Raw genomic sequence first — 17627 nt, forward strand, 5'->3', positions numbered from 1 at the left:
CCACACACTCCACAAAACCAACAACACCACACAACCTCAAAAAAACCACAATGCCCACTAGAGCATGCCCTGAAGTGGCATATCTACACATTTCTTGAATAGCTCCAGAGGTGGTGACTCCACCACCTCTCTGGGCAGGCTGTTCCAGTGTTTGGGCAGGCTGTTCCAGTCTCTGGGCAGGCTGTTCCAGTTTCTAGCCACTCTTTCTGTACAGAAATTCTTCCTAATATCTACTTCAAACCTCCCCTGGCACAACTTCAGGCCACTTCCTTTAGTCCTGTCATTATTCATTTGGGAGAAGAGGCCAACATTCACCTCACTACAACCTCCATTCAGGTAGCTATAGAGAGCAGTCTCCTTCAAACTAAATAATGCCAATTCCCTTAGACTCTCCTCATAGGACTTGCTCTCTAGACCCTTCACCAGCTTGGTAACTCTTCTCTGGACATGCTCCAGCAACTCAACATCCTTCTGGTAGTTCAGGACCCAGAACTGCACGCAGTACTCAAGGTACGACCTTGCCAGTGCAGAATACGTGGGCGTAATCACTTACCTACTCCTGCTGGACATGTTATTCTTAATGCAGGCCAGGATGCTATTGGCCTTCTTGGCCACCTGGGCACACTGCTGGCTCAAGTTAAGCTGGCTATCAAACAGCACCCCAAGTCCTTTTCCTCCAGACAGCTTTCCATCCTTCCCTAAGCCTTTAATGTTGCTTGGGGTTGTTGTGACTGAAAGGCAGGGCCTGGCAGTTGGCCTTATTGAACCACATATAAATGGCCTTGGTCCATCAATCCAGCTCTTCCAGGTCCCTCTGCAGAGCCCTCCTACCCTGAAGCAGATCAACACTCCCACCCAATTTGGTGTCATCTGCATACTTACTGAGAAAGCATTCAATCCCATCATCTAGATAAGCAATAAAGATACTGAACAAGACTGGCTCCAAAACTGAGCCCTGGGGAACAGCACTAGTGACAGGCTGCCAACTGTTCCCAACCCCGTTTGCCACAGCTCTCTGGGCTCGGCCATCCAGTCATTTTTTTTCCCAGAGAAGAGTGCATCTGTCTATGCCATGTGTCAGCAGGTTCTCCTAGGAGAATGCTGTGGGAAAAAGTGTCAAAGGCTTTACTGAAGTCTAGACAGAAACATCAAAGCTCTTCCCTCATCCACCAGGTGGGTCACCTGATCATAGAAGGAGATTAGGTTGGTCAAGCAGGACCTGCCCTTCCTGAATCTGTGCTGCTAGGCCTGATTCCCAGGCTGTCCTGCACTTGCCATGTGAGTGCACTCAAGACGAACCTCTCCATGATTTTCCACAGTACTGAAGTCAGGTTGACAAGCCTGTAGTTCTCTGGATCCTTCTTCGGGCCCTTCTCATAGATGGGCATCACATTGTCGAGCCTCCAGTTGTCTGGGACCTCTCCTTGTTGTCCAGGACTGTTAATAACTGGCAGAGAGAGGCATGGTGAGCTGCCCTGCCAGCTCTGTCAATACTCTCAAGTGAAACCCATGCAGCCCGATAGATTTGTGAATGTCCGGGTGCTGTAGCAGGTCCTTAACTGATACCTCCTGGATTATGGAGTGGAGGGGTGAGGGAGGGTGTTCTTCTCTCTATCCTTATCTTATCCAGCCCCTAGATAACCTGGGAGAATCTGGTCTGGCTATTAAACACAGAGGAAAAAAGAAGGCATTAAGTATCTCAGCCTTTCCTTGGTAGGCTCTTTTAGCAGCTGTGTCAGGAAGTTATCTTCTACACACTTGAGGAACCTCTTAGCCTGTCTCCTCTCTGCTGTGTTGTATTTCCAGCAGACATCTGGTAGGTTGAAGTTCCCTACTTTCTCATCCTGGTTGGGTGATCTATAACAGATTCCCAACAGGGTATCTGCCTTATTCATAGAATCACAGAATCGTAGAATCATAAGGGTTGGAAGGGACCTCTGAAAATCATCAAGTCCAACCCCCCTGCTGCAGCTGAAATACCTAAGGCAGATCACACAGAAACACATCCAGATGGGTCTTGAAAGTCTCCAGAGAAGGAGACTCCACAAGCTCTCTGGGCAGCCTGTTTCAGTGCTCTGTCACCCTTACAGTAAAGTTTTTCTTCATGTAAATCAGAATGATTTGTATCTGAAACCATTATTGTTGAGGAGAGCAACACCCCAGCAGGCAGGGCAGGTGGGAACAGCAGTGGGCTCTGATCACAGCTTTGGGCAGCAAACTAGAACCACAGGGTCGACACAATGACCCATCAAATATCTGAAGTAGAATTCCGACGCAGCTTTTGTGTTCACAGACTTCATAGCAGAAACACAATTTGCTACTCTGTGAAGGTTTAGGGCAGAGAAAGCAGGGCTGAACTGTTGAACATTAATATTAAAAAGTAAGCAGCATCAACATGACTAATACTGATGCTCTGTAAACTAATTGTTCACTGCCATTTTTTGTCTATCCTTTTGCACTTTCATTATGCAGCTTACACAAGTATTTTAATAATAATAGTAAAAAAAAGATTTCTACATAGGTGTAAAAGAAATTTTTTTTAAACTTTGGCTAAACACAGTTTATGACTGTTCATCCTCAATACATTTATTTAACTTCAGGTTTAAAGTGTGTTAGAATAATCAATAGAAATATTCATCATCATAATTTGAAAAAAAAATAATAAATTGCATGTCCATGAGTATACATAAGTTTAAACTTTCGTAATTATTAAGATTTTGAGCAATCCCATTTTGACACTTTGAATGATCTGTTTAGTACTATTCAAAGAATTTCAACCTCTGGACACTGACTGTAAAATGTATTTTGTACATATTAGCATATTAAAATAAAAAACATATAACATATTATATATATATATATATCACATTTTATATATATATAATATTTATAAAGTTATATATTTGGCCATCACCTATTCCAATATAAAAGGAAGAAAGAAAAAAATTGTAAAAATAAAAATAGTGTGAATAGGAACAGACTTCTCTTTCACAGGTCCTGGTCTCAGCTCTTCAGGATCAGGACACTCATGTTTCTATCTTAAACCCACCCTCAGAATAGAACCTAACTTAGAACTTTCCAAATCTGTAGTGCAGAAAAAGTGCAGAACAGAAGCACCTGAACTTGTTTTCAGACACGCTGGGAGTGACATAGCCTGCTCTTTGGGAGGATTTCATCTTCTAGGAGATTGAAAAGTATTGTAAATGTTGAATAATGCTCTTTTCACAATAATTGACTACTTAAACTGCCAGGAGTTAGTCAATATCTTTAGGAGCTATAAAAATGTATATGTAACCAAAGCAAGAAAGAGCAGCCTAATCGGTTGCAGAAAAGAAAACCTGTAATTTGATGCACTGATCCAGTTACAAGTAATCAGAGTTGGTTTGGGTTATTTTTTACTAAAATTAAAGCTGAAGATGTTTAGTCAGACACTTCAATTTAATTGAAATATCAGCATATAAACACACAGTATTTAAAACAAACAAGATTATTATTACAAAACTGTTAGATATCCCAAGTCATCTAAATCTTAACCAGTCAATGAGCACTTTATCACAGACTTTCACTGATCATAGTAAGTGGCAATTATCCATGCCTTGAATAGATGAAAAATTACTTCGCATTGTAATGCTAACAACATCATTGTACTTGACAAGCGTGTGGCAAATACAGATAAATAAAAATCTAAAAGGATTTCTAAAATCCATTTAGGTTCATATTTGTCAAGAAGTGCACTACTCATTTTCCAAGGACAGCTTCTTGCAATCTTTCATTGGTCAGGGACAGTTTTGACCTTTGTCAGTTTTGTGTTTTGTAGGGTTTTTTATAAGGACCAGTAAGAATGCTGGGATGTAAACTTTGTTTTGACTCATGATGGTGTCAAATTGAATACAGCTCCCTGAAACAGATTACATAATTAGAAGGCAATGAAGTCTGAGCCTGCTAATGGCAGTAGCAAAGAGTCAAGCTGCCCTTCCAGCCCACTTAACTCAGCATAAAAAGCGTTCAGGAAAGTGTCAGCAGCAACATTTGAACCAGGGCAGGAGGCTAAAGCAAAGGAGTGGATGGCATTCTTTTATTCTTGCAAAGGAACTTGCCCATTTGACTTTGCCAAAATAGTTATTTCTCTAGAATTAACAGCTGGTGATTCTTCTGTATCTGCTTTCCAAGATAAATGCAAATTCCAGATGAATAGTAACTGTAAATATCTAAAAGCTTTACCGTTACCTAGACTTTTTATTTTTTTTCTCTCTGCATTAAAACTCTGTCGTGGAATACTTTCTTCCCATCTATTTTCTGGTGAACACTAATATTTTTCTAAGTAATAACAGAGGCAAAATGTTGCCAAACCAATAAAAACCTGTTCTTCTCAAATAACATCTCTATCTGCCCAGATTTCCTTTTAAAGTTAGGCAAAACCTAGTTATTTCCAAATCTAAATCTTCCTTTAGTGGCTTGAATGCCTCCTTACTTAATATGTCTCAGAAGCAGAGGGGAACAAAAAAAAGCTCCTTTCTTGAAAACACGTGGAAGCTGGTTTGAGATGTGACATGAGCTGAAGAGGGAGAATGCCCCCAGTGATGGGCTGGACTCCTTGCAGTGCTCATCCCTGTTTGTAGACACGTGTGTGTGAGGTGTGGTCAGACAGGGCACAGCTACAGCAGCGTCCTGGGCACACATGGCCCATTGCTGGCAGCAGGGGCTGCCAGGGCCTTGGTGGTGAGAGGCCAGGGCTGCCCAGTGCCAGTCACAGACAACTCCAGCTGGTTCCAACTGCCTCCTGCAAGGCACAGCTGAGCCCCTTAGACAAGAGAGCCACCTTGGAAAACAGATTTATGAAATTGTAAAAAAATGCCACACAGGCAAAGGAGAAAGGGAAGAACAAGGGAGTAAGAAACCACAGTGTGGACAACAAGGTTCAGAGAAGGAAGAGGAGAAGTCACTCCAGGCATCAGAGAAGATACACATGGCAGCCCATGGTTGACCCCAAGCCAAAATAAAGTGAGGTAGAAGGAGGAGAGGAACTGTTGGTTTTGACCCCACCTCCCATTCCTATAGCCCTGCATTGCTTGGAGTGTGGGGCTGGAGGATTTGGGAAGGAAGGGGTGAAGCTGAGCCTAGGAAAAAGTGCAGGGTTATGCAATAGGTCTTACTTTAATTTGTTGTCTTCATTTCCCACTGTCCAAATCTATTTAATTTGCAATAAATTAATTTTATTTTCCCCACGTTAAGTCTGTTTTGCAAATGTGGTGATCAATATGTGATCTCCCCATCTTTATCTCAACCTATGAGCTTTCCCATCCTGTTGAAGAGGATGCGTGAGAGAACACCTGGGTGGGAATCTCCTTGCTGGCCAAGATTATCCCACAACAATTAAACCTCTCATTGGCCCATAGAGAAAAGAATACCAAGCTTGAGGGTTGTGGGTATTTCACTGCAGTGGATCTGCTCAGTAAAGCTGTCCAGTAACATATAGTTTCTGTGAACCCAGCCAAGATTTTTTGCATATAATACCCTTCATCATGGTACTGATGTACTGTTTTTAAAGGTGTTTATTTTCGCAGAATGCAACAGATAAGCACCTATAAATTGGCATGCTGTAGTTGAAAACAGAGCTAACCATATGGGACTGTGTCCATTCTCAGTATATATATAAAATTAAAATTAAAAAGGTGTGGAGCAACTTAGGTATTGCCTGAGCATTGCTCCTTGCAAATCCCTTGCTAAAGCTACTACAACTCCTAATTCCTTCTTTCTACTTTGCAATTTTCAATATCTCAAATGGGTGGAATCAATGCACTGGGCCTGGGTGAGTCCAAATGCCGTGCAAAAGTGTTGGGAGTGCTTGCAAGGCTATGTAGGACACTGAAGTTGTGCACATAACAGCATTACTATGAGCATGCAGTCACAAGTTTGAGGACCAGAACACCATGTTGTTGCTAAGATGCACATTTGTCAGTGCTACATCTCTCCAGTTGCCACACATTGCTGCTATTTCTTTCTTCCTTAGGATTTAACACACTTGGCACAGCTGGCCAGGCAGCAGATCTGCCAGCTAATTGCCTGTAACAAGGTCTAGAGCAGAGGCAGAAGCGTAGAGCTGCATCATGTGATTTGCTGGCCCCGTGGGAGGGAAATAGAAGATGAGGATGAAAAGATTACTGTCATGGTCAAAATACAGGGCTGCAGAGCCATTGGCAGTGAGAATGAATTGAAATTAGTATTCTGTTTACAAATTTCTTTTTTAATTAATTAAGACTTTGAATTATGAAGTTTGAGTAAAAGCTTGAGAAGGAAACCTCCCTAAAATTTCTTTCCTTTCATGGATAAAAATAAAACATCCATGTGCCAAAAGGGTCTCACACTTGAGAGCGTCAGGTGATCACAAAAAATGGTTTTCTAGCTCCAAGAGGTAGGTCACTATTTGCTCAATCCCTGAGCCCTGTGAAGGTTGAAAAAGAGCTGAAGAAGTTGAGTTGAAAACTCAGAAAACCCTCATAGCAACCTGAGAAAGACTGAAGTTTGTAATTGTGCTTAGGCTGCTGACTTTTTTTTCCTATGTATAGCAATTCTGGATTAATTTTTCCTCTCAGTCCCAGTAATGTTCCTAGAATAGAAAAAAAAATATTTCTGCTCAAGTTTACCTGAGAATAAAGGCATTTGGCCTAAACTTAAGGAAAATAACATGTTCATCTTATTCACATAACAAACTGATGAAAACAAGCAGGATTGAACCTTTGATAGGAAAAAAAAGAAAAAAAAAAGAAAAAAAAAGTGTCCAGAAAACATAGGAAGTACAGTTTCATTCTCATCTGGGAGAAAAATAAATACACTGGTATTTTAAGATATCTGTATATTACCAAAACTTTCTTACTCTCTCTCCTCTTCTCATAGTAGTGCTCACCAAACATCTTTTGAAATAGTGTAAAGTATTATGATTGTTGATGAATGAAACCCAGCAGTTTTATAAAATGCTGCCGAACAACTGCATTTGGTAAAATATAGGAAAAATGCTGTTTTCCTACAGAATTATTGCTTAGAAGTTATTTATATATGTGCTCTATATCTTGTCTAAAGCCTTAAAGCAATAAAACATTGATTTTAAAAATTTACACACATTAAGCTATGTAATTAAGAAAAACATCTACCCAGTCAGAACAGCCTGAATGACATATGCTGAAATTTTAAAAATCTGCATTTTCATGTAATTAAAACTTATGACTAGCTCTATGAAGAATTCCTGAAGGTGTGTATCACTTTAGACAGAACAAATGTGGCGTTTCCGTGCAAGAGTAGTGGAATAGCTGATGCTGGAATAATGAAATACATTGGCTTTGCACTTGATAAATTTTAAATATTTCATTTTCCTTGCAGTTATATGCAATGAAGTATGTTTTAACTAATTATCTAGAGTGATTTTGTTTAAAAAAAAACAGACTTAAATCCTACTGTTTTGAATGAAGAAAACACAGCAGGTTTTCTAGTGGTTATTTAAAGAATAGCCTCTAAAAATAATATACATATAGAAGATATATGTGACATGTAACAATCAAGATTTGGAATATCTTGCATGAAAGAAAGCAAACCGACTAATTAAGGGTTTCTTATTATCCTACTAAACAGTTTGTAAGAGAAGGGAATAAACTGCCGTAGTGTCTGACTACTGTATATAATACCGATTTCTTCACTCAGCTTCTGTCATGTGAACAATTTATAATAATGAGAAAAAGAAATCAGGAAGTTTATGAGGGAATAAAGGTAAATTGAGGCCTATATTGAAGACTATGGAGCTATAAACTCCACAGAGCAACAGCATGCAAATTAGATTTTTTCATTTGTGGGAAAATGCCCACAAAATTGTTCCTTGAAAATCATCATAATATCTGAATTCGCAATTTCTAATATGTTTGCAGCTTCTAGAGTTTCATTTTTATTGCAAGCTTTGCAGTGTATTTCTATTAAGCAAAATGATATCCTATGCACCCTTTATAATTAAAAAACTGCTTGCATTTGCTATTAATAACATTCAGAGACGGTACTAAGGCTTAATAAAGCCTTTTTTTATATTTTAACATGTATGTCTTGTGAACAATCTATTCTATGTTTTCTGTACAGCTACAGCATCCTAACCTCTGCTTCTAGATGAGTATTTCCAGAAATATATTTTAGGTCTGAGATTAAGAGCCAGAAAAGCCAAATAAAATGCATTGTGCTGCTTTTTGAATAAATAACAGAGTCTTATAATGAATTATAACTGTATAACTAATGCCATTAAATGCCATAATTAAAATGCTGAACAATTTTCAATGCACTGACTGAAAATTTTAAGCTTCTGAGAGCATCTTTCACAGCTATCTCTTTTTCAAAAGGCAGAAATACAAAGTTGTGTCATTCACAGTAATTACAAGAAACCAGAAAATATTTCAGAGCGATATAGCCCAATAATTGAGAAGTTATCAGGCATTCAAACAGTTTCAAGCTGTAGTATTGGCAGTGGTAATGCCAGCTATTGAAACTATGGTTCACACAGGCAATTGTGGGTTTGGAATTCAATGGAATAAAATAAATTATTTAATGAATTTTCTTTGTCATAAATTACAAAGTACATTAAGTTGTTCCTCTAGCAATCATTTCTAATTAGCATAAGAACAATCAGTCATAATTTAAAAGTCTACTTGTGAAAAAGTCTAAGGAGCCAGGTTTTATTCAGTAGCAAATAGCTGCAGAAACAGTTTCTACTTATTAGGAAACGAGGATTTAGGAATGAATGAAACACTTTGCAATTATTGATCAAGTTTTGGATTACTCTTTTCTGTTACTGTATTTCTCTTAACTGAAGCTGGATCTGCTTTTGCAATTGTTACAGTGCCCCAGGAAGATCCTGTGCCAACAGAAGTACTTGTAAAGTAAAACTGCATTCCCTTCCTATTCTCTCTGCAAGATGCTGGGTGAAAGGGTGAGTGCAGGTTTCCACGCTTCAGACTTGCTGAAGGTTTTGTGCATTTGGATAACATGTAGATGTTGGTAGGCATCATTTTCTCTCTGAACAGGATTATTTTTATCTAGCAGGACTTTTGGTAACTATTAATTATTAGTTTAAAAATCTGATAAAGTTAAAAAAGAATTTGAGGAATTCAAGTATAAAAATCATCTGCATAAAATAAACTTTAATTGAGAATTTTTTTGTAGTCTGAAACAGAAAAAAAAAATATGGTATCTCCTTGTTAAGAGTCTTCAGAGTTAAGAATTTGGTTTCTGCACTTATTTATAATGTGAGAATCTAAATTATGCCACAAGACCACTTGAGAATGACTTTGGGTACAAGTAAATAATAATGGCAAGAGCTTATTTTACACTCTTTGTAACTGAATTGTGCTATTTTCCCCTGAGGAGGAAACAAACAGTAGTTTTGAAAACACAGAAGTTTCTATTATTAATGCATTTACACCAGTAGTGAAATCTAGAATGGGAACTAAGTTTTTCATTAAAGACCATTTTTTAAAATTCTTTTTAGTTCGTGGAGAGATTTCCAAAGAAAATATGAAAGCCTAGTCTGTCAACTGAATTGGAGGATTTTTCTCTGTTACTTACATAGGAATTATTTTTTTTCCAAGCTTCAATTTTTAGAATGGTCTTTAATGTCTAGGTTAAGCTATTCGCATAACAAACTGCTTAAGTTAAGAGAAAAAGACCCCCAGTGACAATCCATCCAAGCTATCTTAAGATTCTTCAAATGTTACACCTTGTTTACATCACTGAAAGTGGCTGAATTGTAGCTTAATTAAACACCAGGCTTTTAGGACCCTAGTTCAGTGAGGTAGTTCATGTCCTAAACTTCATCTTAAATTGGTAAAAGAGGGTTTGTATTACTTAATTTTAGTCACCTGTAACTAAGGTCTCTAAACCAAGATGTCCTTTTAGGTTGTCCTTTTAAGCAACTCAGAAAGACAGATGCCTTCAGAAAGCCAGTTGGTGAGTCTGACTGACTTTATCCCCTTTCTTGTGGAGGTTGACATATTTATTTTTGAGAACATAAATCCTCACAGAAGTTCAGAGAGGAAGAACAGAATTAAAAATGGGGCTCAATTAAGAACTGCAGTTTACAATGACAGCTCTTGTGATCTCTGAAGGGAAGAATAAGGATTTTCTTGTTCATTAGCAGTTAATGAATTGCTTACTGATTTTAGTGGAAACAGATACAATTCAAAGAATAAAACGTAACCTCAGTGTCGTTGGTTTATTTCATTCTTTTAAGAAAGCAACTGTTTAGAGCCTGTCATAATGTACTTTTCAGAAAAAGAAAGAAAACTAAAAGACCCCAAACAATTTTGAGGTAAAATAATAATAATAAAAATATATTAAAGGCATTGCATCATAAAAAATACCTTCTAGATAACACAGAGCCACAGTCTTTTCTCAGTGGTGCATCCCAAATTCTCATTAACGTTTCCCCATTATCGTAAAGAAGTTCAATTTTGGCCCAATAACCTCCCATTATCTGAATATTTTAATGAAAAAAAAAAGATAAATGACCTATTATACTACAAGTGAATAACTTGATTCTTTCATTAATATCACAGATTTCTTATTCTACCTTTTGTGAGAAATAGAAGCTCCACCTTTCCTCTATTTTAAGTCATGGAGTACATTTGTTTAAGTAAGAATAATTAAATTACCTTCCTTCCAAATTTAGTATTACACATCTTTATATCAAAATCCAATTTAGAGCAAGGTTAAGCAGAATAAATATAGCCTCACATTGCCTTTCTCATTTTGTCTATTACTGTTCTACTGATTCTGGGTGAAAGGAGCACTGAGCTGGGTGGGATGCAAGGTAAACACAGAAGGAACTGAATATATTATCTGTCTTTTTTTAGCTGCACCACCAAACCATAAAAAAAAATGACAGTAGTTCAGTAATTTTGGTAAGCTGTGACCTCACTTGTAGTACAATATTCAGTGACCCTGAAATATATAATGTGAAGTAACCTCAGTATCTTCTGTGGGCAAAAAAAAATAATTATCAAATTCACATAAGGAGGCTTTGCATTTAAATTACACAAAAATCCAAGGTATCTTGAACATACATTAGGGCAGGATATGGTCCTTTGAATGTTATTCTCAATGCTCGTACCAGCAGCAACCGTCATCTGAAAAAGGGGGCAACAGAGATTCTGCTGAAAGGAACAGAATTTTGTACAGCGCTACAGTATATTTAAATTACACCATGCTAACAAGCTGAATGTTATGATCATCCAAGCAAGCTGATCTAAGAGAAGAAAAATGTGGCTCAACTGAAATTCACACAAAAAAATTGAAAGTATTGTTACATCTCCTGGCACATGAGGCACTGAGAACAACCAAACAGTAAATCACTTTGGTGTTCTGGACAGTATTCACGGAAGTGAACTTTGAAGCACTGTCAATCAGTCAGATAACTATGGAGAAATAATCACAGCTCCATGGATAACTCTGGTCTGAGGCCTCTGCATAAAGCAAGAGGTTTACCTGTTGGTGAGGTTTGAAGAAAATAGGATCTTCTCCTCCAAATTCCCTGTCTTATGGAAAGACATCAAAAGAACTCCATGGAATTTACCTATTAAATTGACAAAATTTTCATGCTGTCTCAGATTACTCTGTTGCACCTAACAATTTTAAGAGTGGAAAAACAGTAGGAAAAAAGCTACATATAGTTAAAAATATGGAAGTCTCTTCAACTAGCTGAATAATATATTTTTGCATGGAATGCTATTTTTCCTCCTTTTTCATGACTTTTTCATTTTTTTTGCAGTCCTGCATATAACATTCCTCTTTGGAAATACCCCAACTAGTAGACCAGATCTAACCAGATGACATTTCTTCAGATCTCAAAACTTACTTCTGAGGAAATTAACACCAGAAATTTTCAAAAAGTTCTAGAAGTACTTTTAAAATCTCTGGTTCAATCTATCCTGACTGACATTACAAAGAAAGCCCACAGTTTTAGACTAAACCTCTAAACAATTTCATTCAATTGTGGAGAGCATATGTAACAATACATACAATGTTCATGCTAATTATAGTTGAGCTTCATCATCTCTCAAAGTCAATATCAACCTGAGCTTTATTTATGTGACTATTTACCAACACAACACAGTAAACCTGGTATTCAGAAGTGACAAAAAGACAGTATTTTTTTATTCAAGTACTTTTAATAGCACAATATAACATTTGGAAAACGTATCGTACAATGTGTTGTATAATGAATTTACTATTATAATTTATGAGGAAGTTAAGCTTTACTTTTGCAGTAAACAAAGATGTGCATATCAATATAAGTAACAACACCACAGGAATGTGTCCATGCTCATCTATCTACAAACCACCTTTCCAATTAACTTCACATTGTGTTTTGTAACAATTTTGCATTATTTGAAGGATCTTGAAACTTTCAATAGTTTAAATGCTTTTTCAATATTTTAATGCTTTGTTACCACTTTTAGTGGTAACAAAAAGAGCAAGTCTTGAATTATAAGCAAAACTCTCCACGTATGTTGGCAAGTTCTTAACATGCTTCTGTCAGAATTCCCTTCTCTAGATTTACATCCTTGCATACTTGAAAGCATTTTATAATGCTTTAAAAAAAAAGAAAAAAGAAAAGAAAAGAGGAAAAAAAAAGATATTTCAGTTCATAGAAAGCAGCTACTTTTGAACAGAACATTTCCATGCAAAACAACTTCGTGGTCAATTCATGTATCATGTTTAGATGGATCATGAACACCACAGTTGCTTCAGAATTTTGTAAGGAAAACACAATCCACATTATGTAAGCATGGCACTTTTAAATAAACAATATCTCAGCACAAGAAAACATACACATTATAAACTTTATCCAATCATTATTTCAGTCTCACACATCTTTCTTTAAGTGTGATTTAATGCTTATTAAATTCAGTCTCAATGTTTATACATATAAAACTATTTTAAAGGGTCAAAACAAAATACATCTGTGTTAATTTGTAAATAGTTTACACAATTTTGCACATTTTTTAAATTTATGTATTGCACATATGATGATTTCTGATAATTTTGCACTTTTGTATGAAAAGGTAGATCTACTGTACACTTTTGACTGCTGCATCTGAGCTCTGTTAACTAATTAATCTTTGCTGTCCCTCACTGTTAACAGCAATAATCTCTAGGTAGCCAAAGTTTTCAAATTATCTTATAAACAGTTTTCACCCTGTTTTATCTTGTATAACTGTGATTAAAGGCTTATTGATGAAAGGTATAAAATGAACAGTGGTCAATTCTAGCAGCTGATAGGTTTAAGGTCCAACATTTTAACTCTTCATCCCTATGGGAAAATTTACATAATTGGAAGTGAGTGATCCCTGGTATTTCAATGCCATAAGGCTATTTCCTTATAGACATGGTAATTTCTTATTCAATGCATAGTACCAAAAATGACAAGTGTTAGAGAAGAGAAATGAAAAAAAAAATTGAAATGAAAATTTGTGCATTGCTTCTAAAATTGTCAGAGATGGAGAAAATTAAAGAGGAAAAAGTACACAATACCACTCTGTCTTGGCTAATTATATGAGGAAGGCAGGTTGTTGGTTTTTTTTATCAAAGCTCTGCCAATTCTGATTCCAGTAACAACAAGTCTCTTGAGATTGTCAGTGTAAATCCTAGACCACATGAAAAGATTTTGTATTTTATTTTCTATATTTAGACACGCTAAGTACGACTTTTAAAACTACAACCTCATTCTCATGGAAGAGATGAGGGACAATTGATGCAAGTTACTCCTAGGCAAGTTACTCCTATTGGACATCAGAAGAAAATTTTTCACTATGCGAGCAGTCAGACCTTGCAATAATCTTCCCAGGGAAATGGTGGATTCCCCAACACTGGACATTTTTAATACTCAGCTTGACAAGGTGCTGGGACATCTCATCTAAACCATGTTCCTACCTAGAAAGGTTGGACCAGATGATCCTTGAGAATCCTTCCAACCTGGAATTCTGTGACTCTCTGATTCTACAAGCCCAGTAAATATAGATAAACATTATTGTACATAGATTTTTCTCATAGCCTGTCCCCTCAGAGAAAAACATGTACAACTACATAGATATCTGCAGTCTGCAAAGTGTTTTGGTAGAACTTTTCTTAGTTTTGGTGGGTCTTTTTAAATGTTTATCTTTCTAGAGAAATAAATAGTGAAAAATACAGCTTGCTCTTGAAGATACGAGTGAAACACACATAGATAGCACTAATTCGTGGGGGATTTAATGCTACTCTGTTGGGCCAGCTTTAAAGAAATCTGAAATCTTTCCCTTCCTTATTTCACTGATTACTGTACAGCATTCTACACATCCTGAACAAGTCAGGGTGATCACATACATTCTTGCTGTCTCACAGCAATTATCAATTATTATTTAAAATAATTTATATAACTGGCCATCATGTTTGCTAGGCACTGTACAAGTACAGCTCTGAGAATTTTTCTTCTCATAAAAGGCAGAAGGGAACATTTCATGTATGTATAAACAATGTATGCTTGGGATACACATACATTCGTTGGCTGCAATTCACTTTTTTGTTGTTGTTGTTGTTATACAGCAATGTAGTGATACATTCATGATTTACACTCAGTTTAAGGATCTGAGGCTGCTTATGAGAGGAGCAAAGGCAAATGAAAAAGACTTTGGTCTTTTTCTCAGCTGTTCATAACCCTCTGGGCAACAGCCAGATGTCAGATATCAGTTCTGCTTCACATTAATGTAATTTGAAAAAAACATGAGCAGTGGCAGATACAGGCAGTGAAACTACACCTTAGAAAGACAATCCAATGGTGGAGAATATGAGGGGAGAGAAAGTAGAAGCACTTCCACTGAAACCAAACCAAAGATGTGAGTGAGGAAGAAGCAAAACAGAAGCTTCTTTTTTACTATCACCTGAAAGAATCTCAAAAGTAATATATTATACCCATGTGATTGAAAACAAAAGAAAGATTTTTTAGCCCTCAGATATAGCTACATCTTTTGTATTGCACCAGGGCAGGGAAACAATGTCTTTGTTCATCCACAGAGTCCAAAAAGCCAAAGCCCAAAAAACCTACATTATCAAAATGAAAACAAAATGTATCCGATGATTGTCAGGATCTATTTTAGGATTAAATGTACATAAAACTGGGTATTTCTCTCCATTAACTATAGCTCAAATGTAGATTTCTATATTTTATAACTTGGCTAGGTAGGAGAGGGTGATTACCCAGTGTTTCCACAAGAGCTTTCATGAAAAGCATTATTAAGATGACCACTCTGAAATATGAAATGAAAATCCAATTGTGAAGGAAAGAACTGAAATAATATATTTATTTATTTATTTTTAAAATATACATTAACTTTGTAGGTGAAGACCGGTAGACTGAAGACTGTCTGAAGACTGTCACCATGTTTATTCACAAACGCCATGTTTATTCACAAAACCTTTTAAAATTATTTTTCAACTGCCATTTTTCACACTGGTTTATAATGCAAAACAGCACTGACTGAATGCCCAAATTTAAAATGCTCCAAGTGAAAAATGAGTTTTGGAACCCTTTCTTTAAGTAGTTTATTTACTCCATATGTAATATTCTCTTCAGCTGCTTGAAATATAAATCAGACCACATTTTCTAACATAGTATATTGGAAGAGCTATATCTTTTTAATTAAAGTTAAGAGAAACAGCTGTTGAAAATCTGTTTAAAATAGTTGCAAAGATGCTTAAACTGGATGTAGGCCAGGAGACTTGAGGAGAGAGAGTGTGTCCACAAGCCAAACTTCCTTTGCTGTGCTGCTACTAGTCTCAAATGCTGCAGTGGTGACCAAAGAGTGGTCCAGGGAAGAAAAGATTTCCTGTTACCAACCATCTCACATTTCTGCATGCTATTCAACCTAGCTAAGCACCAGGATTTAGAAGTATAACAATAATTATCATGCCCATATAAAACTGAGACTACAGCACAATTTAAAATGCTAAAATCAAGAACACAAACTTCAATGACTACAATGAAAAGAATAATAAAAAAACCCCAAACCCTGGCAACACTTACTGAAATAGCCAAAGAATTAGCACCAAAGCCTGAGTGAATAAATATTTGGTATATTTTTTGTCAGACTCACCCACATAGCAACATGAAAGACTGCAGATCCAGACAAAAACAATCTTTCTGAGTAGATCATAACTGCAGATATAGACAAATATGTATATAAAAAATACAGAATCTAGTTTGCAAATCAGAGGTGTTTTGTTCATTAGTGCAGGACCCTACACTTGGTCTTGTTGAATTTCATGCCATTGGCATCAACCCAGCCTGTCCAGGTCCTCCTGCAGCTCCTTCCCCCCAGCTGGGTGACATCTACGAATTTACTGAGGGTGGACTCAATCCCCACATCCAGGTCATCAATAAAGATGTTGAATAGGACTGGGCCCAGTACTGATCCCTGAGGGACACCACTGTTCACAGGATGCCAGCTGGATGCAGCTCCATCCACCATCACTCTCTGGGCTCAGTTGCCCAACCAGTTTTTAACCCAGTGAAGGGTGCACCTGTCCAAGCCTTGGACTGCTGGCTTCTCCAGGAGGATGCTGTGGAAGACTGTGGCAAAGGCCTTGCTGAAGTCAAGGCAGGCCACATCCACAGCCTTCCCCTCATCCACTAGGCAAGTCACCCAGTCACAGAAGGAGAGGAGATTGGTCAGGCAGGACCTTCCTCTCCTGAACCCATGTTGGCTGGACCTGATCACCTGGTTATCTTCTACATGTCACTGGATGGCACTCAGGATAATCTGTTCTGTAATCTTGCTAGGCACTGAGGTCAGGCTGACAGGCCTGTAGTTCCCTGGATCCTCCTTCTGGCCCTTCTTGTGGATGGGCATCACATTGGCCAACTTCCAGACATCTGGAACCTCCCCAGTCAGCCAGGACTGCTGATAAATGATCAAGAGTGGCTTGGCTAGTTCTTCCACCAGCTCCCTCAGCACCCTAGGATGAATCCCATCTGGGCCCATGGACTTGTTGCCTAGATTTAGATGGTTTGACAATGCACGGTCCTCTCTCTTAGCCAAAAACTCACCAGCCTTGCTTGCTAAATAATGCCAAGCACTTACAAGGCATTTTATTATTTAATTACCTTTTTCTTCACAAAATACAATATTTTGCTTTGAAAAGCTGTTTCCTCACCATAGCTGCATCATTACTGCTGACACACAAGCACAGGAAAGGGAAACTTTAGCAGGTGCCAAGTAAATTGCATTTTCTGGTTGGTGCTGATTACCACATCTCTGTCAGAGGGAAGCTGAGCTGAGTTCCCATTTCAAGTGAAATACAAACGAGTTGCTGACTTTGTAAAAGATGCATTCAGAATCCAAGAGAAAGCTTAGACACTCAGACTACTCAGGAATGATGACAGCAATATTTCTATAAAAAATAAACCACATTTTTTTCCTTACAGTGTTATGGGTTTTAACTTTAACAAACTTATTTCATCTTGGGAATACTAAAAAAGTGCCCTAATTTCACTTGGTATTAAATCCTTCCTCCAAGATGTTCTGTATTTCAGTTGCAAACAAAGTTGAAAAGCTATCTTTAATATAATC

General features: G+C 37.4%; 1 protein-coding gene across 1 annotated transcript in view; it reads right to left on the reverse strand.

Annotated features, from left to right (window-relative positions):
• Positions 1 to 17627, reverse strand: part of PPFIA2 (protein tyrosine phosphatase, receptor type, f polypeptide (PTPRF), interacting protein (liprin), alpha 2) — a 296197-nt gene that overhangs the window by 130396 nt on the left and 148174 nt on the right. Inside the window, exon 3 of the mRNA XM_010007993.1 lies at positions 11088 to 11150. Within this exon, the coding sequence (XP_010006295.1) occupies positions 11088 to 11150 (63 nt within the window). The remainder of the gene's footprint in view (positions 1 to 11087; positions 11151 to 17627) is intronic.

This window comes from Chaetura pelagica, unplaced genomic scaffold (genome assembly GCF_000747805.2).
Source record: "Chaetura pelagica isolate M959 unplaced genomic scaffold, ChaPel_1.0 scaffold50, whole genome shotgun sequence".
Lineage (NCBI taxonomy): Eukaryota > Metazoa > Chordata > Aves > Apodiformes > Apodidae > Chaetura > Chaetura pelagica.